Source organism: Lissotriton helveticus, chromosome 3_1 (genome assembly GCF_964261635.1).
Source record: "Lissotriton helveticus chromosome 3_1, aLisHel1.1, whole genome shotgun sequence".
NCBI classification, from domain to species: Eukaryota; Metazoa; Chordata; class Amphibia; order Caudata; family Salamandridae; genus Lissotriton; species Lissotriton helveticus.
The window spans coordinates 262,641,531-262,666,783 of record NC_136061.1 but is presented as its reverse complement, the minus strand read 5'-3'; the positions used below and the strand labels follow the sequence as shown (position 1 = coordinate 262,666,783).

The window sequence follows — 25,253 nt, the reverse complement described above, 5'->3', positions numbered from 1 at the left end:
ACACTTAAGCTTTAAAAACCTTTCAAACACGATTGCCTAATTGAGGGAAGTCCTTCCCACAGAGAATTGCACCGAGGAGAAGTGCATTTAATTCGGACAATCACAGGCCGCAGTTAAGTCAGAATCGGAGTGAGGCAGCTTCCCTCCCAAACCGGCCCTCCAACTGGGGATAGCACTCACAAAACCAGAGAAGTAAGCAGAGCAAGAGGAGAAGTAGCAGTACGGAGAACTGGATCAGAGAAGAGTCGAATGCTTGTGTGGTGGGTTACCCTGAAATAGCTTTCAAGCGTGAACAACAAGAATTTTCCCTCACACAATGGATAATGGTACTAATTTGTGGACTTTGTGAACTATAAAAGCAAAACTGGAGCATAATTTGAAATAATTTTTCCTTTACATATCATGAGACAGGGCCCATAATTCTGATGTACAAAACATAGAAAACAACGAAAATGTACACAGACATTGCAGAGTTTCAACCATTTGCAAAACTTTGAAACATTCTATAGTTTTCATAAGTATGGGTAACATTATGTTAACGTTTCAGTTAAACGAATAATATCACTCTTAAAGCAGGCGCAAACATTTCCAGCAGACATGTGTGGTACGGTGGGAATAGACAGCTCATTTTAGAAAACGCAAAAACTCTAAGTATGAAATAATAGTGTCAGTCGGGTAAGTGAGTATGACAAGCAGGTAACTGCATGCTTCTAAAAGGGTAATACCTTATGTGGGTTGGGGGAGTCAATGGAGGAGGAACGTCCATTAATACATTGCACCCCAACCAAAAGAAACTCACCCATTTCCCACTGCTCAACCCTGGATCATTAACCATAACAATGCCAGAATGTCTCCTTTATTGACGATATATGGTCTTTTTTGTCACCTGCTGTGGCACAATTCAATGGGTGCCCACTTTAAACAATGGAGCTCATATGTCAATTGCCCTGGCAACAGGAAAGAGATGTGCAATTGTGTCCCAGTGCCCAGTCTGGGAGATGAGACAATAGACTCTGTGCCTCTTGACCTTTGTACAGGAGCCTCAAAGACAGGAAAGGAGACTCGAGGCTCAGCTTTGCACAACATTAGAAGACCCAACAATCTGTTTCCCCAGAGTTGCCTGGCACATAGGACAGAAGTGTAATATTGAGCCTGCAAAGGCAGAAGACTTGGGCATCATTTAATGTTTGTGCAGCAGGAGTTTCACCATACATTGAAAATCCTCCTCCCCAGGCAGACCTGTTCCCGTTCTGTAGTTAGAAGGGAGCCCGAAGAGAGACAGATGGCTTTACACATATAAAGCCTCAGCTCCCTTTAACGGCAAAACCTTTTGCTCTGATGACCGTATCAGGGCCCAGCGACGCTGACGCCACACCTCTTTAGGATGGGAAGAGTGCTACATATGAACAATAGTTACTTACCTGTAATCTGTGGTTCTCCAGTATTGGTATCTTTCATAGATTCACATGCCTGATTCATTCCCCGTCGTCGGAGTGGGAGTCCCACGGTACATAAAAAAGCAATAATATGCCATAATAACATAGGAAAAAAACAGTAATTCCCAACCAGGAAGTAAAGTAGCCCAAGCTACAGGAGAACACACTTCCACACTCATGACTATCCTAGTCATTTTGTATAGCCCAAACTGCAGCCAATCAGGCGACAGCACCCACCAGAAGGTTCTCCCCAGAGGCTCAGGCTCTCGGATTTTCTCGCAAGGAGTGATGGAAACCAATGTAGCCTAAGAGCCTCTGAGGGGAGGTGGGCAGGTTGCATGTGAATCTATGAAAGACACCAATACTGGAGAACCACAGATTACAGGTAAGTAACTATAGTTCTTCTCCAGTATTAGGGGTGTCTTTCATAGATTCACATGCCTGCATCAGAGTAGATAGCAGTACATATCCGTGCTAGGAAGACGCTATTTGTAGCATAAGCTTGTAAATATGAAATGCACATAATCATGAAATTATATATATATATATATATATATATATATATATATATATATATATATATATATTACCTACTGGCGGTCGCCAGTAGGTAGTTATAGTTAGGATCGTTTTCCATAGGAAATCTGCAACATTCTATTGGGAATAAATTTGGCGCCGAATGAGGGATCTGCCTGTAATTTTCCCTAACTTTGCCTCGCTGCGCTCCGCTCCTTCCCTGAAAGTTTCGGGGAGATCCGTCAAGCGGGGGCCGAGATAAAAGGGGGGTCCCAAAACGTGTTTTCCCCATGTTAATTTCCATAGGGCGGTTGGACTCACTTTTAGCCTGAACGGCTGAATGGATTTCCACCAAACTTGGCAAAATTGTAGGGACTGGTACCCCGATGTGCCTTTGCTATGTCTCAAGATATATGCTCCAGTGGTTTTTACGAAAATTAACTTTGAAAAAATATATATTGGGCTACATTGGGCTATATATATGTTAGAGCCCAAATGTAGCCCAATGTAGCCCAAAGATGGCCACCAGAGACAAAAAAAAACAAATGTAGCCCAAATATCAGCCAGATGTAGCCCAACTATAGCCCAATGACAGAATGTCCCAGAGTGTTCTAAAGAACAACTAGAGCGCTAACAGTCTTACTTATGACAAAAGTATGGCACACCTGAAGTCATCTTGATTGGAATAAAGTGTTAACACTTAAAACATTTAATTTGCAAAGGAACAACATGAGGGGGTTCATTTTGCCATAGAAATTATGATTAGTGCTGAAGAAAGAAAAATTAGGGCACATTTTGAGTGACTTCTCAAATCCTCTTATATTTCATTAAAAAATTTTGATATACAGTCTCCCAAGATGGCCACCAGAGACAAAAGAGCCCAAATGTAGCCCAAATATCAGCCAGATGTAGCCCAACTATAGCCCAATGACAGAATGTCCCAGAGTGTTCTAAAGAACAACTAGAACGCTAACAGTCTTACTTATGACAAAAGTATGGCACACCTGAAGTCATCTTGATTGGAATAAAGTGGTAACACTTAATACATTTAATTTGAAAAGGAACAAAATGAGGGGTTTCATTTTGCCATAGAAATGTTATATATATATATATATATATATATATTCACTGAAAAAACCATAGGTTTCACACCAGTTATAGTTAGGAATTAGCATTTAAAAAACCTATTAAATTCACTGAAAAAACCATAGGTTTCACACCAGTTATAGTTAGGTGGAAATTTTACTCGCATAAAACCATTAAAATTCCCACGTTATAGTTAGTTGGACTCACTATAACTTGCGCGTGCAATGCACTGCTGATGACGTCACATATTACATCACTCATGACATGGTCAGTGACATCACTCATGACATCACTGATGACATCTCAAATGACATCACTGATGACATCATCCAGTGAATGTGTATCTTTCTGAAAAATAAATATTTTTTATATATGTATATCTAAAGGTTGATGGAAGAATAAATGGGTAAAAAAATGTCTAAATGGATGTTTTTTTGAGTAAAATTGATTGGTTAACTGACTTATTAAATGTATCTTAGTGAATACATATATTAGCGAGTAATGTTTAAATATTTAAATATCTGTATCTGTGTCTCACTTTGTGTATAAGTGGCTGCATGGGTTGGTGAGTAGCTACATGAGTGTGTATATGGGTTATTAGTTGTTTCTTTGAGTATCAGTGTCTGTATGGTTCGGTGGGGGATATTACTTAGAGTACAGATGCATGAATGAGTGACTCACTATTTGTATGTATTTTGAAGACAGCATGTGTGCAAGACTGTATGGGTGGATGATTGTGTGTATGGGTGGGTTAGTGAGTATGTGTTTTTATAATTGATTGTTTAAGAGAGTAAATATGTTTCAGTTTCTGTAGAAGTATGTGTAGTGGTGTGTATATAGCAGTATAATCAAGTAAATGTTTTTTGATAGTTTATTTGCATGTGTGAATTTGTGTGTGAGTAACTATATGGATGAGTATTAGTGTGTAACAGGATGTATAGGTGTATGAGTACATATGATGAGTAAGTACATGCATGAGTGACTAAATAGAACTGTTGTTGAATGAGTGGATGTGTATGTAGATGTTGGAATTACCTAATAAGTTGTTGTAATTGGTATTGGTTTCTCCTTTTTTAAGAAAATGTTAGTTTCTATTTTGAATGTGTGTGTCAAAGGTTATTTTATGCTGATAGGAGGTCTGCCACTTTGTCACAAGGATGTTGTCATCAGTGATGTCATTTGAGATGTCATGAGTGATGTCACTGACCATGTCATGAGTGATGTAATATGTGACGTCATCAGCAGTGCATTGCACGCGCAAGTTATAGTGAGTCCAACTAACTATAACATGGGAATTTCAATGGTTTTATGAGAGTAAAATTTCCACCTAACTATAACTGGTGTGAAACCTATGGTTTTTTCAGTGAATATATATATATATATATCACATCACTAAAAGTCTGAAAAATTGCAGTTAGTTGAGCATGTGCAAAATAATAATAAGCATAACAAGCGTCTGACAGCAGTAAGAGGAGGGGGGGAAACAGAGGCTCACCTTATTTGAAAAGATTACGCAGAACTGCTTGGCCCACTGAAGCATCGGTCTCGCTGGCTGCATCCAAACAGTAGTGTTTGGTGAAAGTATGCCGACTGGCCTAGGTTGCCCCTCTGCAGATGTGCTGGAGAGGGACTCCAGCGAAAAGAGCCGTTGAGGAAGACACTGCTCTCGTAGAGTGTGCTCTTGGAGCTGCTTGCAAAGGTCGTCCTGCTTGTGTATGGCCAAAGTCGATAGCTGCAGAGATCCATCTTGCAATTGTTTGCTTAGACACTGCTTGGCTTGTACGAATACTACCATAGGTGATAAACAGTTGATCAGATTTGCGTAACGTAGATGTTCTTTGTAAATAGAATTTTAAACATCTCTTAATGTCCAGTGTATGCAATGCCCTTTCCGCAGGGGATTGTGGATTAGGAAAAAAAGTTTTCAAAATGACAGGCTCGTTCAGGTGGAAGTCGAAGGCACCTTCGGTATGAATTTCGGATTCGTGCGGAGCACAACTGAGTCATTTGTGAACTGCAAGAAAGGAGGATGGACTGTGAAAGCCTGAATATCATTGACTCTTCTAGAAGAAGTCAAAGCCAATAAAAGTGACACCTTCCACGTAAGAAACTTCAATTCAGCTCTGTGGATAAGTTCAAAAGGATGGCGCATGAGTTGCGCTAACACTACATTGAGATGCCACGATGGTGGTGGACGACGTACCGGAGGGAACATTCTGAAAAGCCCTTTGAAGAATTGTTGTATAATTCTTGAAGAGTAAATAGAAGTGGACCCATCTTGTCGGTATCTTGAAATCGCTGCCAGGTAAACCTTTAGGGTTGCATGAGACAATCCCGATCTTGCTAGATGCAAGAAAAAACGTAAGATTTGCTCTGGCTTAGCCAAAGAAGGATGAATTCCAGCTGAACAACACCAGATACGAAGCATTTCCACTTGAGTTTGTATGTCTTTATTGTAGCAGGTGCTCTTGCTTTGGCTAGTACCTCTTTGCAATCAGCAGGGATGTTTAGATGGGCGAATTCAAGGTACTCAGGCGCCAGGCCGCTAACCTCAGAGTTGTCGGATTCCGATGGTAAATCTGACAGTCCTGGTTGGAGAGTAGGTCCGGAGTCGGACGCAACTGAATTGGTTCGCACTCCGATAGGAGAAGGAGCTCGGTGAACCAGTATTGGCGAGGCCATCTGGGGGCAATAAGAATCAGTCGACACGGTTCTTTCTTCACCTTCCGCAGAACTCTTGGGATCAACGGTATCGGAGGAAAAGCGTAAGCATATATTTGAGACCAGTTGATCGAAAACGCCTTCCCCTGGGAGTCTTTGTGGGGATGCCAACTTGCAAAGAACTGGCATTTGCTGTTCTTCCTGGTCGCAAAGAGGTCTAGATCTGGATGACCCCATTTCCGAAAAATCCAATCCACCGTATGTTGATGAAGCTCCCACTCGTGAGTGGGCACTGTCGTCCTGCTGAGAGTGTCTGCAAGAACGTTCTCCGTTCCAGGTACATGAACCGCCAGAAGATCTGTTCTGTGACGTATTGCCCATGCCCATAGCTCCTGGGCTTCCTGAGACAAAAGAGCCGATCTTGTCCCTCCCTGTTTGTTGATATAATGCATGCTTGTTGTGTTGTCTGTGTGAACCAATACAGTGGCTCCTTGAATGAGAGCTCGAAATTATTGATGTGCCAACTTTTCTGTTGTGGGTTCCATTTGCTGCTGATTGTCAGTCTGTGAAGATGAGCTCCCCAACCTTTGAGTGATGCGTCTGTGGTGATTGTAAAGTTTGGTGCATCCTGAAGGAACGCGCAACCCTGTTGCAGATTCCTTTTTTGTGTCCACCAAAGAAGGGAACCCCGAAAGCGAGGGGTGATGTGGATGAGGTCCTCGAAAGAACCGGAGACCTGCAGCCATTGAAGACTGAGCTCTTCTTGAAGAGGCCTCATTCTGAGTCGGCAATTCGGTATCAAAGTAATGCAAGACGATATCATCCCCAGAAAGGATTTGAACCGTCGGACTGAAACTGACTTTTTTGAAAGAAGATTCCGTGCCATGTCCTGGATTCTGTCCTGCCTCTCGTCCGACACGAAGGCTTGGAGCAGCTGGGTGTCTAAGGTTGCTCCCAAGAAAGCTCGTCTTCGGGATGGTACCAACTGGGACTTGCTGACGTTGATGGAAAGACCCAGAGATTGAAAGAGAGCTAGACACTGCTGTGAATGGTTGTCTGTGTCTGTGTAAGAAGCCTTGATAAGGCAGTCATCCAAATATGGAAATATTTGTATTCCCTCCAGCCGGAGGTGTGCTGCTACCGGAGCCAGGACCTTTGTAAATACCCTGGGTGCCGAGCGGAGCCCAAAGGGAAGGACCTTGAACTGAAAATCCCTGCCAGCTACTCTGAATCGCAGGAACTTCTGTGACGAGGTAAGATGGGGATGTGGAAATACGGATCTTGGAGATCCAAGGTGGCCATGTATTCTCCAGCCGATAGGAGATGCAATATTTCTTGTAGCGACAACATTCTGAACGTTAGCTTTTTCAAATATTTGTTTAGGGCACGGAGATCCAGAATTGTACGCCACTCTCCGGATTTCTTCTTTACCAGAAAGAATCTGGAATAGAATCCTGTTCCTCTCAGAGTCTGAGGAACCTTCTCGATTGCTCCTTTCTTCAACATCAAATTGATTTGGGCAAACAGTTCTTTTAGATGAGCTGGAGGTGGGCCCTTTGGGGGAACGTTTGGAGGAAACTGTTCGAATTCGAGAGCATGGCCCTTGGCCACGATGTCCAGGACCCACCTGTCCAATGTTATCGATGACCATTTTGAGTAGAATTTTGATATTTGTCCTCCAATTTGTATTTGAGATTTGGGCAGAAGTGGTGGCAGGTGATAAAGCTCATTGTAGTTTGTCCTTTCCGCGGTAGGCCGGCCTCCTCTTGTTCTGGGAATAATTAGTGTTGCGTTGGCCGTAAGACCGGTAACGCTGGTTTTGGTAGCGTTGATTCCCCTGCCTGTAGGAGGACTGCTGAGTATATCTGCCTCTGGTAGAGGACGATCCACGTCCTCTCACCCCTCGAAAGGGCGGCTTACGAAATTGTAGGGTGCCCAGAGATTTAGCTGTTTCTGTGTCCTTTTTGATTGTCTGCAGGGCTTCTTCCACATGCGGACCAAACAGAAACTCTCCGTCATAAGGCATGTCCAATACCTTTGCTTGCACTTCCTGGCGGAACGAAGTGGATCGTAGCCAACCTTGCCTGCGTAAGACAGCAGCTCCTGCCAATTGCCTGAACCCAGTTGAAGCCACATCAACAGCAGAGTCAATCATCTCCGCCGAGATCCTTTCACCTTCCTGCAGGATTTCCAGACCTTCAGACTTGGAGGGTTCTGGAAGCAAGTTGATATATAGCGAGATAGCCGACCACATTTGCCGGTCATATCTGCCCAGGATGGCCAATGAGTTTGCAATGGTGGCCGCCATTGTTGACACACGCTTTCCAATGGCATCCAAGCGCCTGCCGTCTCCATCCGGTGGTGCTGCAATTGGAGAAGAAGGGTTTCTAGATCTCTTTTGTGCAGCCTGAACGATGACCGAATCCAGCTTCGGTTGTCCTATAAGGCAAGCAGGGGACTTATCAGGAGCCTTATATTTTTTATCAATCCTTGGCAGAACCGGAGGTATGGAAGCCGGAGTTTTCATAACCTTAATTCCCTCCTTCCAGATGAAATCTATGATAGGTATAGACTTGGCTTGCTTCCTTGGCTGGTCTTTAAAATCATAAAGAAAGCATTCCTGCTCTGTATGCTCCATGTCAATGTGAAGGCGCTGCGTAGCCCGCTCCATTAAAAGGTGGAATCCACCCACGTCCACTGGGGGTGAATCAGAGGTAGCCGGTGGTGAAGGAGAAGGAGTTTGCACTTGGTAATCATCCCACTCCGACATCAATGAACTGTCATCGACTTCTCCTTCCTCTCTTTCTTCTCCGTCAGAAGAATGTTGTTCTTCTGGTGGATTGGACGATGAAGGTCGAGGAGACCTTGGGGGTCTGAAATCAGGTCTAGGCGGTTGCACCACAGTTGTAGGAGGTACAGAACCTGTTGACTCCAATGGCGGAAAACGCCTGTAATAGTCATCCAGTATGCATTAAAGATTGGTAAGCAATGCCATAGGTACCTGAGCTGAGGAGACAGTGGTCACAGGCGAATGCACTCGCTCAGGTGAATGATGATCTTCTTGATCGTCCTCCTGATATTTAATGTTTAATTCAGAAGGACTTGTCGCCGTTCCAAATGTTTCCTCAATAACAGAATCCTCCTCACTGTCCTCAGAATCCAGTAACTTGTCAGGGACCTGTAGGGATACCCCGTGTGGTGAGATGTGCAGAGGGGATAAAGGTTTTAAACTAGACCCACGCCTTTGAAGTAAAGATGGCTTTGGCGTCGACAAAAAAGCCGTAGACGGTGACCAAACTTGCAGAGTGGTACAAGAAGATAGTTGTGGCATCAACGGGGGCTCCACCAAAGGGCTCATCGACCTGGGCTTGGTGACAGATGTTGACGAGGTCTTCGTCGACGGTAGAGTTATCATCGTTGACGGTGGTGTCTCCGTCGACGGTGGTGTCTCCGTCGACGGCGTTGTCTCCGTCGACGATAGTGTCTTCGCCGACGGAAGCTTCTTTAGCTTGGTCGTCGACAAGGCGCCGACGATGGCAGACGAAGAAGAAGATTCTGCCGTCGACGAGATAGGTCTAATAGAAACATAGACCATCGTCGGCGACGAAGACGCTGTTGACATAATCATCTCAGGCTTAGGAGAAGAAAAGGTTACCGTAGACGTGGACGTAGCGTCGACGGAGATCTTCGTCGACGAAGGAGTCGACGATGCAATCGTCGACAACAGGGTCTGTTTCTGAGGTAAAGTCTTCCCAGAAGATGTTTGAGGCAATTTCTTGGTAGACCTTCTTGAGGGCGTAGAGGAACCACTTTTCTCCTTAACAGGGGGAGTAGCCTTAGATGTGGAAGGCCTCTCAGACCCCTTAGTAGGTTGTTCCTTCCTTACAACCTTTGCCCCAGAAGATAATACCTCCTCAGCTGCTCTCTTCCTAGAGCCTGAAGTAGACCCAGAGGCAATACAGCCTACCTCAGAAGCAGGATAATCAGTATCCTTGAACTTTTGTAGCCACAAAAGCAGGCGGTCCTCTCTGTCCCTGAGGGTCTTCTGAGGGAAGGTCCTACAGATCTTGCAGTCCTTCACTTAATGTTCAGGATACAGGCAGTAGATGCCCTTCTTGTGGGGATCTTCTTTAAACAGCCGGAGTTTACCACAAGAGTCACAAGGCCTGAATAAAGATTTCTTGGAAGAAGTCATCTTCAAAACTAGATTTCAGAAGGAAAATAGAGAAGTACTGAGCAGAGCTCAGGGAGACTCCCTTCACACGACGTGCGGTAGAAAATCTGAGAGCCTGAGCCTCTGGGGAGAACCTTCCGGTGGGTGCTGTTGCCTGATTGGCTGCAGTTTGGGCTATACAAAATGACTAGGATAGTCATGAGTTTGGAAGTTTTTTCTCCTGTAGATTAGGCTACTTTACTTCCTGGTTTGGAATTACTGTTTTTTTCCTATGTTATTATGGCATATTATTGCTTTTTTATGCACTGTGGGACTCCCGCTCCGACGACGGGGCATGATTCAGGCATGTGAATCTATGAAAGACACCCCTAATACTGGAGAATTTAAATAATAATAATATGTCCATTTATAAAGCGCTATGGTTACACTAATGCCAGTGTGTCCCCGCGCTGCAGTAAGATCAGCCAGTGACCTCAGCCCAGACCGAAACTAATACAACCTAAGCAAAAAGAAGTGTTTTAAATTTTTTCCTGAAGCACCACTCTTGGCTCTCCATCCGGAGCTCCACCGGGAGGGCATTCCACTGTTTGGCTGCCAACAGTCTGAACGACTGGCCACCCATCCTGGCCCTTTTTATTGCTGGTACACAAACCAAACCTACCCCCCCCCGATCTCAGCTGACGTGATGGAATATATGGGGACACAAGTCCTGCTAGGTACGCCGGGGCCCGACCCTGCAGGATTCGATGGCAAACGCACAGCGCTTTAAAAGCAGCTCTTTCTTTAATTGGGAGCCAGTGACGCGCCGCCCGAGCTGCTCTAGCAGATGATCTTTTTGGGCGTCTCAGAATGAGACGGGCGGCCGCATTCTGCACTCCCTGTAGGCGCTGCACGCATCTCGCAGGTGCCCCTAGATACAAGATGTTACCGTAATCCAGGCGCGATGTTACCAGCGCATGCACCAGTGTCTTTCTAGCTGTCACGGGCAAAAGATCCAAGGTTTTACGCAGGACCGACACCAACCTAGAATTAACAGAGAGTCCAACATGGACAATGTACCTAAATATACAGGAAGAAAGGGAGTAGTTTTAACTAAAACGAGTTCCCATCAGTCCACCATCGAGACCGCCCTTCATCATCTGGGATCTCTTATGCATATATAAATCACAATCAGGGGTAAAAAAACCTGTGCTGGCGGGTAAATACACCATGCGCAGGAAAAACCCAGTGTTGATGCTGATGTGAAAAGAATGGCGTTTCTAGTGGTGAACTGAATAGCAGTGCTTAGAAAAATGTGAGTTTGTGAAAAGAAAGAGAAGAAGGCTCTAAAATTAGGTCGTGATCGGGAAAACAATTTTAATAACACCCTCACACTCCTAAATCAATAAAAACAGTGCAAATTAGTGGTATAACAAATGTCCACTAAAAAAGGATGTAAGGTTGACATGTTTCTGCAGACAAATGGGGTCTAGAGATCCCCTGCTGCTTCCTCAGGACCATTAGTGCTACTGCTAAATTAAATAACGTAAACCATATCACCTGAAAGTGTATGTGTAATCATCTTCTCATCCCACGTGATGGGAAGGAACAGCTCCACCTCACCTGGCACGAGCTCAGGTAGTGGATGCACCGCACTCTCCGTCGGTGCACCGGTCGTCCCTCTAAGCTCTCTCGTAGGAGAGACCTTCAGAATTCTAGAGCACGAGCCTGCCACCCGCCTGGTTTGATAGTCAAAAGACAGGCCAGGATCTAACCATACTCCTAGGGTTTTTGCCCGTGCACATGGTATGGGTGTCGCCCCCAGTTCCTGAGGCCACCATGCCGAGGACCACACAGTCGGCGCCCACCCCACCACCAGAACCTCCGTCTTGTCGCCGTTCAGCCTCAGGCAATTATCTGCCATCCAGACAGCAAGTTCTTGCATACATGTTTTGAAGCTGAGGGCGGCAGACTCCGGCATCTGGGTTAGGGCGACCACCAGCTGCGTATCGTCCGCATAGGATACGACACTGACCCCAAACTTCTCTGAAATCTTTGCCACATGGGCAACATAAATATTAAACAGGGTAGGGCTCAGGGTCGATCCCTGCGGCACTCCTTGGCTCAGCTTGATGACCCGGGAGTAATATTCACCATGTCTCACCTGGAAGCAACGCCCTGACAGAAAAGATTTTAACCAACCCAAGGCCCTGCCCGACACCTCGCCTCTCCGCAAGCATTGCACCAAGGTGTGGTGGGCTACAGTGTCAAAGGCGGCACTCAAATCAAGCAAGATTAAGGCCGCCGTTTGACCTGCATCCACCAGTTGTCGGATGGACTCCGTGGCAAAGAGCAGAGCCGATTCAGTCGAGTGTCTGGCACGAAAGCCGGACTGGGTCGCGTGCAAAAGCTCTTGTACCTCAATGTAGGTAGTTAATTGACATTGACCACTTTTTCCGCCACCTTCGCAAAGTAAGGTAAAAGCGAGATATGGCGCAGGTTGTCTAAGCGCTCTAGCCCCAAGTTTGGTTTCTTCGGGAGTGGCAGAACCACAGCTTCCTTCCAACAGTCAGGGACACAACATGTGTCAACAGAGGTCGTCACTAAGTGCCTTATAAAAGGCTCAAGGCAGTCCAAGCTCCCCTTTAATCTTATAGGGGGAGCCGGATCCTTAGGGGAGCCGGACTTGATCCTGCTACAGATTTTAATCAGTTGTTCCTGGGCGGGTATCAAGAATTCCTTCAGCCCCTCTCCTTCCACCACCGGTTCACCCCCTTCCATTCCTGCCTCACCCCTCCTAGCCCCTTCTGGAAAGGCGGAATAGATTTTTTCCACCTTTTCGGAGAAGAACTCAGCTATCTGGTTGCAGAGTCCCTCTGAGCCCTCAACTGGTGCTGCTAAGCAGGTGGTGGTGGTCAGCTCTTTGTAAACCTTAAAGAGTTCCCGGGTGGAGCTACCGGCTGAGTCAATTCTCTCTAGCAGATGGTCCGCCTTAGCTTTCCTAATCAGTATGTGATAACTTCTAAGTTCCTTTCTGTAAAGCTCCTTCCCCTGCTCTGAATAATCTGCCCTCCACATCCTTTGCCGCCGTTTACAACCAGCTTTGGCTGCTCTTAAATTCTCTGAGTACCATGGGGCAGATTTCTGGGTGCGAAACTGTTTTTTCTTGGCCCATGGGGCCGTGCAGTATAGAGCCTCCGTGATGGGGCAGTCTAAATTTTTACATGCTGATTCCGCATCCCTGTCCCCAGGCGGGCCGCCCTTCCCCAGGGCCTTGATAAAAAGTTCTTGCGAGAAGCCCCTCCACCTCCTACAGACTGCTATCTTACTGTCCGGTACCACCCTTCTAATCACTCTGGACTGAAAATTCACAACAGGCCATTGCTTTTTTGTGTTCTTAAAATACAAATTCCTGCTTGAGAGTAGGTTTTCAGAAAACAAAAAAAACTTTGCAGAGTTCAGCAACAAACATTGTGCCCACTAGGCAAAGTTTAGTGCGTTCAGTGGTAAAAAGATTTCCCATCTGCCTGACATGCCATCTGCCGAACTCACCACCATAGCCCAAATGACCATGTCGGTGTTGCTTATTCCTTCCTGGCAGAGAGGCCAGGCAGTCTGACACTGTTTCCCCTCGTGCCTGGCAAAGTGGAGCGGAGACTTGACACTGCATTTCCCCTGCCCTGACTAACAAGCATTTGCAATGCAATAGGTCTCACATTTGCGAGAGTTTAAGCTATTGGCATTGTAAATGACAATGCTTTTCATGTATCTGTTTTGATAATTGTGTAATCAAGAGAGAGAGAGAGGACCAGAAAGCTAGTCCTTATCCCCTGGGTTATATATATATATGATGAAGCATGCTACCAACTAGGTTGGTGGGTGAGGGCTTTCTGAACACACTCACCAGGTGTTCCCATCCCGTGACAAAACATACTTGAGTCTTTTTTATTAAATCACGAGCTAGTCTCCTTTTGATTAAAATTCTGTTTTGATAATTAACACCTAAATAAAAGGCATTTTCATTTACAATGCCAATAGCTCAAACTCTTGTAAATGTGATGCCTATTTCATTTCAAAGAAGCGGCTGCCACTGTCCGAGGCTGCTTGGAAAGTGAAAGCACGCATGACGCGCTGGATGTTGCAGGAAAGCATGTCGTGCCTGCAGTAGGAGAAACTTGTTAAAGAAAATAGTGCTTACTCACTAAATAAGACATACTGTGTGACAAAAGAAGTAAAAGGGCCAGTCCTAATATGGGAGGTTACAAAAGAAGACAAGGTGGTACTAAGAAGGGACTAGCCAGCCTATTAACGAATCAGAAGCCAGTATTTACAAAGGACAATGACACAAGTCGATGAAAAATATGGGCAGAGAGTGGGCTGGGCCTCACGTCCATACTCTAATACAGCATGCCTTTCAGAGCAGCACATGCTCAACCTAAAAATCAGTGCAGGAGGCTCAACACTGTTCATTCCATGCACAATACATGGCTTTGTGCCCCCTGCAGTGCAACGTGGCAGCTACTGCACCAGAGGCTGAATCTAAGCCCACATTCTCGAAAATGAAATAAAAATGCTGACAGCAGTACAGAAGCAAAAACAACAGGTGATGGACAGAATGCAGAACAATGTCATACATTCACCCCAGTACAGAGATCTGGGCCTAAATCCATCGTTTTTTTGCTCACCATGCCATTCCAGTTTGAACCCAGCCATATGCAAATCAGTCTTGACCCTGTGCCCCATGGGAACAGTCCAGCCCGAACTGCCAAGCCAGGTCCTCCCTGGACTGGAAACAAGCATTCTAGGACCAGTTTCGGGCTTTCAGCCCTCTTCAGCCAGGATAGCTTGATTCCAGTGGCATGGAGAGCATGGGACGTCTGAGCATACCCGTCCCACTCGGGTGACAAATGCAAAAACAACAGGCGATGGACAGAATGCAGAACAATGTCATACATTCACCCCAATACACGGATCTGGGCCTAAATCCATAGTTTTTTTTGCTCACCATGCCATTCCAGTTTGAACCCAGCCATATGCAAATCAGTCTTGACCCTGTGCCCCATGGGAACAGTCCAGCCCGAACTGCCAAGCCAGGTCCTCCCTGGACTGGAAACAAGCATTCTAGGACCAGTTTCGGGCTTTCAGCCCTCTTCAGCCAGGATAGCTTGATTCCAGTGGCATGGAGAGCATGGGACGTCTGAGCATACCCGTCCCACTCGGGTGACAAATGCAAAAACAACAGGCGATGGACAGAATGCAGAACAATGTCATACATTCACCCCAATACACGGATCTGGGCCTAAATCCATAGTTTTTTTTGCTCACCATGCCATTCCAGTTTGAACCCAGCCATATGCAAGTCTTGACCCTGTGCCCCATGGGAACAGTCCAGCCCGAACTGCCAAGCCAGGTCCTCCCTGGACTGGAAACAAGCATCCTAGGACCGGTTTCGGGCTTTCAGCCCTCTTCAGCTCATGTCTGAATTGGGGTGGCTTGGTGAGCAAAATAACGATGGATTAAACCCAGAACTGTGACTGGGGGTGAATGTTTTGCCATTGTGCAACATTCCGTCCATCATCTTGTGTGTTTTGCTGTTCACCCTATGTGGGAAGGGTATGCCCAGACGTGGGTCCCTTGCTCACTAAGCCACTGGAGTCAAGCTATCCTGGCTGAAGACGGCTGATAGCCAGAAACCAGTCCTAGGATGCTTGATTCCGGTCCAGGAAAGACAAGGCTTGGCAGTTCGGGCTGGACTGTTCCCATGAGGCACAGGGTCAAGACTGATTTGCATATGGCCATGTCTGAACTGGGGTGGCTTGGTGAGCAAAATAATGATGGATTAAACCCAGATCTGTGACTGGGGGGTGAATGTTTTGCCATTGTGCAACATTCCGTCCATCATCTTGTGTGTTTTTACAGCAGTACAGAAGGCTCATACCCAATCGCTCTGCCAAGTGGATGTAGACAGGATCCACCCGCCGCATAGTTTTCACCAAATCTTTTCTTCGGAATTTGATCTCCACTGTGCCTTCTGCTTCCAGGACGCCACCCCTAAAGACAAGAGAAGAAGAACAGTATTTACTTTTTAGTTTTTACATTTTGTTGTAGCACCGCGGCCAAGTTTAAACTATTGCATTGGTACACAGTGGGGCATAGAGCAGGAAGTTGAATCACATCTCTGTACAAAAGTGCTTACACTGCAGAGCACTGGGTTGCAGTACACATTTGTAAGAGCATGCCTCACTGATCTTGTTTTATACAAATTAACATTTTCTTCTCTTGGGGAAAACATACTCTGATTGGCAACTTGCAGCTGTTCTCTAATGTCACCATTTATCATTGTTGGTTTACATGCCAATTTATGCAGCAGCCAGCACATGATGTGATCATCATGCTGTTCTCAGGCTGGTTAAGGTTCTTGTTATGATGTGCAGGAGCACACTATAGACTAGTGCTGTTTTAAGCAAACTCACCCCTGTGGATCCCAGACTTTGTGCCACTATCTATTCCCCCTTTCCCAGCACTTATGTCTCTGTACTTTTCCCTATCACTGATTGCATTATCCAAAGGCTTTTGCACTATCCCAGGATCTCTTGTCCTCCCATGTTAGGGTGATCAGGCATCCCAAAGTCACTGGTACTTTCCTGGGTTTTCAGAATGTCTTTGCAATTTCCAGTAACGTTTGCACATGTCCCGGTTTAAAGAGAAGGTCTTTAACCCAGGATAAGGATGCTTACCACTTCTGTTTCAGTGCAGGATTGGTTAGCAACCCTGATCAGAAAGTAATTTCATTCACAAAAATAATACTGTATAATACTTAGTGTCTCACTTTCTGTATTTTGTGTGTTCGTTAGCGTTGTCAGGTAAGTCAATCTATGCCCGTCAGTCAATGCACACTTGTAATTTTACTTCTATGTTTGTGTAAAGTCCTGTTTTTTACCTTAGCTCCAACACTGGTGCTCATGCCCCTGCAGCTCCCCCCCCCCCCCAACAGCCCAACCACTTGTGTCAGCGCAGTTTATTGCAGTGCCTATAGTACATCCTCTGTGTCCAACCCCTACCCCAGTGCTACAGTGGGCTTGGTTCTATCTGCCCTCTTTCGCTAGTGTGTCAACTGCTCCATCCGAATCATAATGGTCAGTCCTTACAAGGTTACACTCATCTGCGTCACACCTTTTACTCACCTCTCATTTGTGGCTTGTTTCTCCACCTCCCCATTCTGGTGACCGGTTTCCAGCCCTACAGCTCATAGCGACTTGATGTTCCTTTTCTGGTTGGTGCCCTGTCATTTCTCTCATCCTCCCGCCCTCTGTTCTTGTCCCATCCCTTATCTGCCCATGTCAAGGTGCTTGGTTTAGTTTCCCTTTCTGTACCTTGTCACTTTTCCCTCGATCACCTTTCAATGTTCCATCTGCCATCATGACAGGCAGACCCATCTCACCTTTACGCTAACCCCTGTCTGTGTCCTAACTCTTCCTGTCTCTACCCTGTCGCTCGGTGGCAATAGTATTTGGTCACCTGTTACAACCCTCCCCTGCTACTTGTCATTTATAACAGTTTTAGGCTGCCATTGGAGAGAAGCTCTTCTACTCAGCACCTTGTATCTTGCTGCTGTGGAGTGGTTGGTTTACAAATGCATACGAGAGGTTTAAAACTACTCTCAGGAGGGAGGTTAGTGTCTGGAATCCGAGAGGGTGTGGTCAGTCTTGAAGGAGTCTAGCATTCCTCATCAACATTAGTGAATCGTATGTTGGTCTTAACCTACAGATGTCATCCAACAGAATGACGACGAAGGGTGGATAGGAAAGAATACTGGAGTGTCGGCGGCACATTGGTGATAGGAGATGTTGAATTTTAAGCCAACAGTATGGTTTAATGAGCAGAATACTCATTGGTAATCAGCAGGACACAAGTATGAACCTTAGCAAGCCTTCCTTGATTATGAGGTTAGTAAACAGAGTATCATTTAAATGGATGATCGCTATTTACAGCGCATAGAACTGGCAGATGTGTGGTATTAAGTGCTATATAAATATTATTACTATTATTATGGTTATAAGTGACAGAAGAAGGAGCTATATTACAGAGAGTGCCCCGGGGGCCCAACGTGCGTTTGCAACCACTTTGAGCGCCCCCGGGCTCTTTGGTATTACAGAAGGGCCAGCAGACACTTGAGTTGCATGGGGGCGTGCCCCATACAAATGAGGTAATCCCTTTGCCTCTGCGCCCGCGCCGTATTACAGACACTGGTGCAGAGGCAAAGAAGTGCTCAGGAGATGCACTGACAGTGCGCCATTTAAAAGGTGTTGCATTTCAAAGCGCCCCCTGAGAGCAGCCCTCTTGAAGAGGGAATGAAGGTCCTATGCAGTGGCGTAGCTAGACCTTTGGCCGCCTGTGGCAGTCCCTGCGTTTGCCACCCCGCGGCAGCCGCATGTAAGAAAAGGGGAAGGCACTGCCCCAAAACTCGTGCTGCCCAGGGCAGACAGCCCACCCTGTTCTCCCTTGCTACACCATTGGTTCTATGGACCCCTCAGTCATCCCCTTGCAGGCGGGTGCAGTCACTCACTGCACCTACCTGCAAGGGGATCTCTAATCCCCCTTCAAAGTTCAGGCAGGGGCCACCTGCACAGTGAAAACACGGAGCGGCTTTAAAGCAGCCACTCCATTTTTCACAGGAATGCACCGCCCCCAGGGCAGCGCGAGTTCAAGGCTGCCTTGGGGGCAGCACAGTCATGGTAATAGGGCGCATTTTCATTGTTTGCGCCGGGCGCACCTTTCATACGGTGCGCTGGGCCCAAACAATGAAAATGCACCTTTAGCATACTATGGACCCAGGGATCGTAACTGAGCCTTAGGGTACTACATTCTTGCTAGTAAGATGAGAACAAGAGTACAGAGTATGAACAGTCTGACAGGTTTAAGTCGAATCAATTGCCTGATGAACCAGAGAAGCCAAGGGTGTCAAGTGTTGACAATGGTGTGACAGTGAACAAGAGGGGTCAAAACAATGGCGTGAGTCCAGAAAAATGTCAACTGAGGATAAGCAAGTCAGTCATAGTGATAAAATTGCAAACGTGAAAAAGGCAAGAAACTGGAATGAAGAGAAAATTAGATTTTGTTCTGAATGAGAGGATGTGAGGGAGGTGAACACAAAATGCCTGAGGTTGATAGAAAAAATGGGAAGTAGAGATGGGACAGCATTGAGGAGGAGGGCACCGCCTCGGGGTTATTTAGCAGTGGCAGAAGCACAGCAGTTTTGAGGGATGGGGATACAACGCGTATAGGACAAAGTGATTAAATATATAAGAAGAAAAACTGGAGAAAACCATCAATGTGTGGAGCACCGGGGATTGAAAGCGTCTGAGGTTGCGCAGGCCAAGTTGGCAGCTGACCTAGTTCTGCAGGCTTGGTGGGGAGGAGAAAAGAACTGGTATCCGTATCGACTGGTTTGAAGAGATCTGGAGAACTAGAGTGAAATGTCGGACACTGAAAGTGGTGAGCCAGGGCTGGTTGTTCGCAAGGAGTAGACCAAGGGGACGTTCCTGTGGTCATCATGTTGGTAAAGTGTTGCTATGTGAGGTGGTCCTGGAAATATGCAAAGTGCAGAAGAACAAGGAGTGATAGCCAGCTTGTGATTGGTGAGATCTTCAAGAGTAGAAGATGCAGGTGTCTTTCCGCATGCAGATGAGTGCTTGTAATGCTGCTTTGAGCTTGTGCATTGCAGGGTATCCAGTGTTGAGGTCCGGGCCTCTGGGAGCGGAGAGGGCAGTGACACTTGAAGACCGAAGGAACAGTTCTGCTGTGAGTTGGAGTGAATGAGTGGGACTGGTTGTTGTGTCTCTGTCTGAGGTGTGCAGCAATAGTTATTTGTGTAAGGTCTAAGGGTAACGGGGATGTTACACCAGTAGAGCTCAGCTGTAGGCGGTGTTCAGTCAGGTAGATCAAGGAATGGCCAAAGGCTGAAGGGTCAAGTTTGGGGGTAGGAGTAAGATCCTGTGTTAGAGAGCCGACTGGAGCCAGCACAAACAACATTTACCCTCCTATTAGAGACAATCATTCCTGTGACCCTGTCAGAGTAATCCCTAGACTGATCTCTCTACAGAAAACATCTTTCTACACCTATACTGCGGGATGTGGTGTACCCTGCTCCAATGTTTAACATAGCAACAACAAAGTGCATAGCTGTTTATTACATGGGCGCAGGAGCCGCTTTCCTCCATCTGACATTTAACTATCTTTTGCAGCAGATCGCAGGTCAAATCACCCACCCTAATTCAGATGAACAGCCTCTCCTCCACCTGACCTTATCTGTTCTTCCCCACTTTACATGCACATCACCTCTGGTTATCCCCCCCCCCACCCACCCATTCCCCAAGGTTCACTGCTAAACACCTTGCTGCTGTTACTTCAGCTCGGAATAACCCAATATGCAGCAAGACCAATGCAGCACATTTCAGAGGAGCTGCCTGCGGATGTCCATGGTTGGAAACAAGGGTAGTGAGACGGACACTACCCGGCAACATACCTGCTCTCCCTGTCAGCGTACATCTCCATGTGCCTCGGGTTGATGGTGGGGTCGATCACCACCCATGAGCCGCCTCTCAACTCCGCCTGTGGTGGGATGTACACCAGCACGGGCTGGCGGTACTCACGCAACCCGTCCACTATGTAGGCTCCGAACTTCAGCACCTGGTCGTACATGTCTAACAGAAAATGACACAAGCAGGAGAAAACAACACAGTAAATCGAATTTCTGTGTGTGCAAATACCCATATTTTACATGTCTAATCCCTGGCAGACCTGTACAGAATAGCAAATAAATTAGTCTTCATCCCAGAACCATAGTAATAAAATAGATGATCCTATTTAGAAATACATTTTTGAAGCAGATGTGGCACAGGCTGGTATCCAGATGTTTCTGAAATACCAGGTTTCCAAACTGGCACTCTTCCCAACATTACTTCCATTTGTTTCTCTCTATTATCACTTGAACAGCACAGGACTGGAGAGCAGAATGCACACTACACTGATTTGCGTCACATGACAACTCAGATCGAAATTTCAAGATGGCAAAGCAGCTATGCCAGCCAGGCATTTAGGGCCCATGTTAATTTTAGGCAGTCCGGCCGGCCTCCACCAGGGCGACTGATTATTTTACTCTGTTGACCTGGCAGAGTTCCCAACAGCTACATTTAGAAATGTCAGTCAGGCAGACAGGCGTTTCTAGCATTCACAGGAACCGCCGTCAAGGCAGTTCCTGTGAATGCACTGCAACGTATGGCTCCATATGGAAAAGTTACAAAGTGGGATTTTCTTTTTGAAAATGGAAAAAAAAACCAATGCCTCCCATCATATTTGGAATCGTCTACTATGGCCGACGGTCCTTACTCCACTGAACCATTGGGGACGTTTGGCCATGGCGGAGACTGAGTAGTTTTCGCCGTCACCAAACTATGGTCCACCCACTTTCAAATTTGGCAGGCAGACCATTATGTTGGCGGGAAGGGTAATCCCTCACTATGGAGTACCCTTTCGCCAGCATATACATCAAGCCCTTAAGAAAAATAAGCTTAACGTGTTGATCTCTGACTGGTCAATCTATACTACTATTATAAAGAGAGAACTGTGTCCTTTGAGCCAGGTAAACTCGAAAAGTTCACCACCAATCGCAACACCCAATAAGGCGTTGGAAAGGGGGGGTCCTGTAGATGGACATAGGCTATAAAAAAAATTAAAAAAACGTTATTTAAAAAATAAACAATAAAAAAAAGTTGTCCCTAAAAAGTAGCACCGGCCGTGTGCGCTAACAACGTGGATGTGCGTGCTGACATCATCTAGCGTGGGGAGGAGCGGCGGACAGCAGCGGTGAAGTCGGGCTGACATACATGAAGCGCGGGAGGAGCGGAACGTGTGCGGCTCAGAGAAGCAATGGGAGGAGGCGGAACGAGGAGCAGTGAAGTCGGTCTGATGGGAGGAGGCGGAACGAGGAGCGGTGAAGTCGGGCTGATGGGAGGAGGCGGAACGAGTAGCGGTGAAGTCGCTCTAATAGGAGGAGGCGGAACGAGGAGCGGTGAAGTCGGGCTGATTGGAGGAGGCGGAACGAGGAGCGGTGAAGTCGGGCTGAGGTAGGTGAAGCGCGGGAGCGCTGGGAGGAGGCAGAACGTGTGCGGCTCAGTGAAGTGCTGGGAGGAGGCGGAATGTGTGCAGGTGAGTGAAGCGCGGGGAGGAGTGGAAATGTCGTGGCGGGCGGGGACCGGGGCGGGAGTGCACGCAAGCCTGAAATGCTGCCCCCAGCCCCCTTCTGCCCCGGGCAACGCTGGGGCGGGCTGCTAGTAAAGTATAAGGTGGATTGTAAGAATGGGGAAGAGAGGCACAGCTGTTGTGTCGGGGTCAACTCCTCATGCATTGTTTCAGGATAAACATTTCATGGATTTAGACTGCTTATGGGGATTGCCTAAAGGGGGCATCCGGTAAGGGATGTCAGAATATATCGCTTAATCCATACATTGCTGGAGATTGCTAGCGATGATGTGATAGTGGACTGGGTAAAGAGAAAGCTTTCTTCTTCCCTACACTTGTTGGCCCCTCTAAGCTCCTAGCGAATTTTGACTAAATAAATCACAATTAAGTATGCTGGTGGGCCACCGTACAACCAGTTTATGTTCTACTGCTAACAAAACATTATACGTCCATGTTGTGCTATACTCAGTCTAAGGCAGTGTGAAAGTGCCAAATCAAGTGTTTTACCTAAGGAAGGGTAGTTAGGGGAAAGTTTAGAAATGTGTAGCGGTGCAAAAAGCGAAGGAGAGACGAGCTACTAATCTGTGTCGAAGGAGGTAAAAAATGAGAACTGATGTCAGCAAACCTGTGGTTGCTTTCGGGCTCCAATGACATCACCACGGCATTGCTTCTGCTGCCAAAATGGAGCCAGTGTCCCCTACCAGCGCGGGCGGGCTATGGACAAGTTTCCAAACCCAGTCTGGCTCCTGGGGATGCTCCACAGGTGAGGAATCTGCAGGTAGGAGCATCTCTTGGAACAATGAGCACTCTAATACTTTCCTTTCTAAGAGGCCAAAGTATTCCTTCACCTAATGAAGTTCACATATGAGCCTGTAAAATCCCCATGCCTCTACACACTGTACACAGGCTTTGCATAATGTATCATCTCAATCTTAGGGTCTTGGCAAGACACAGACCAGATAGACCTTGGTGGTGGATCAACATACTCAGCTAATAGCCCTGCCTCTCACTGGGGCCTGTTCCTAGTGACAGTGGCTGGTAGTGCTCAGGGCAGCCAGAGCCCTCGTTGTTAGGAACAGTCTCTTTCTGCTCAACATTTGAGACTGTCTTAGGAGCTGCGTAAGTGCCAAACAAGCAACCATCAGATGAATATTTTGAAAGCAAATGCTGGAATACAGCTGATCGTTATCCTCAAGGTACTGACTGTGATATGAAAAATGATATACAAATGACAGAATGAAGTGCCGCAATATTTATTAAAAATGAATAAAGCAGGACTGCACACAAAGAGTTTGAATGTACTGAAACAGGATGTCCAAAAATATGAAAACCCTGCACCCTTAGGAAATCAGTGAGCACTAATTGGACCATGCCAAGTTTCACAACTGGGGTCAAAACTGGAATACGTGAGGATATAATGAACGATAAAAGAGCAAGAAAAATACTAGGGTGAAAACAGCTCTAAGAAAAAATGTCAATGAAAGTTCGATAAAGAGACCGCATGAAACATTCAAATCCCAATTAGACATTAGTGGCCATACAGACTAGGACACTGTATTTTATTCGCAGACAGAAGCGCTCGTCCTGTTCGTTATAGCTGTGTGTTGTTTAATGCAACACATTTTCATTTGTATAAACATTAACTCGAAAAATAAGCGCTTTATATTATTTATGGAAAAAGAACAATTGATGGACAGAATGCAGAACAATGTCATACATTCACCCCAGTACAGAGATCTGGGCCCAAATCTATTGTTTTTTTGCTCACCATGCCATTCCAGTTTGGGCCCAGCCTTATGCAAATCAGTCTTGGCCCTATCCATGCTTGTTTCTGGTCCAGAGAGGATCTGGCTTGATAGTTCGGTCTGGACTGTTCCCATGAGGTACAGGGTTAAGACTGATTTGCATATGGCTGGGTCTAAACTGGGGTAGCATTGTGAGCAAAAGAACAATGGATTTAACCCAGATCTCTTGACTAGGGGTGAATGTATGATGTATTCAACATTCCGTCCTTCATTTGTTTGCGTAGCACCTTTCACCCTAAGTAGGATGGGTATGCCCAAACATGGGTCTCTTGCTCACTGTGCCACTGGATTCAAGCTAGCCTGGCTGTGATGGGTAATACCCAGAAACCGGTCCCAGGATGCAGGTTTCCGGTCCAGATAGGACCTGATTTGGCAGTTCAGTCTGGAGTGTTTCAAGACGGATTTGAATATGACTGGGTCTAAACTGGAGTGGCATGGTGAGCAAAAGAACAATGGATTTAACCCAGATCTCTTGACTGGGGGTGAATGTATGATTTATTCAACATTCCGTCCATCATTTGTTAGCGTAGCACATTTCACCCTAAGAGGGATGGGTATGCCCAGACATGGGTCTCTTGCGTACTGTGCCACTGGTTTCAAGCTAGCCTGGCTGATGAAGGGTAATACCCAGAAACCAGTCCCAGGATCCTTGTTTTCGGTCCAGAGAGGACCTGGATTGGCAGTTCGGTCTGGACTGTTCCCATGAGGCACTGGGTCAAGACTGTTTTGCATATGGCTGAGCCTAAACTGGGGTGGCATGGTGAGCAAAAGAACGATGGATTTAACCCAGATCTCTTGACTGGGGTGAATGTATGATTTATTCAACATTCTGTCCATCATTTGTTTGCATAGCACTTTTCACCCTAGTAGGGATGGGTATGCCGAGACGTGGGTCCTTTGCTTACTGTGCCACTGGATTCAAGCTAGCCGGGCTGATGACGGGTAATACCCAGAAACCGGTCCCAGGATGCTTGTTTCCGGTCCAGAGAGGACCTGGCTTGGCAGTTCGGTCTGGACTGTTCCCATGAGGCACAGGGTCAAGACTGATTTGCATATGGCTGGGTCTAAACTGGGGTGGCATAGTGAGCAAAAGAACGATGGATTTAACCCAGACACTTGACTGGGGGTGAATGTATGATTTTTTTTGACATTCCATCCATCATTTGTTTGCGTAGCACGTTATATTATTTATGAGCAATTAGATTTTCTATATACTCATTAGGCATAAGGTATTTGCAACCGTCAATATAAATGCCTTGAAATGCTTGTGTGCATAGTGAACATATGAATAAGCTTAAGAAAAGCAGATCTACAATAGGCAGAACAACCGCTGCCAATGCCAATAGGAATGGCTTA

The 25,253-nt window shown here is 46.3% G+C and overlaps 1 protein-coding gene across 6 annotated transcripts in view; it reads right to left on the bottom strand.

Moving 5' to 3' along the window:
- ACACA (acetyl-CoA carboxylase alpha) overlaps positions 1-25,253 on the bottom strand; it is a 1,199,721-nt gene that overhangs the window by 142,697 nt on the left and 1,031,771 nt on the right. For all 6 annotated transcript variants that reach the window (XR_013608606.1, XM_078679777.1, XM_078679779.1 and 3 more), the window contains 2 exons: positions 20,378-20,555; positions 15,791-15,903 (listed from right to left, as the gene is read on the bottom strand). Coding sequence is in view for 5 of the 6 variants with exons in the window: in XM_078679777.1 (XP_078535903.1) it covers positions 15,791-15,903; positions 20,378-20,555 (291 nt within the window). In the remaining variant the exon portion in view is untranslated. The remainder of the gene's footprint in view (positions 1-15,790; positions 15,904-20,377; positions 20,556-25,253) is intronic.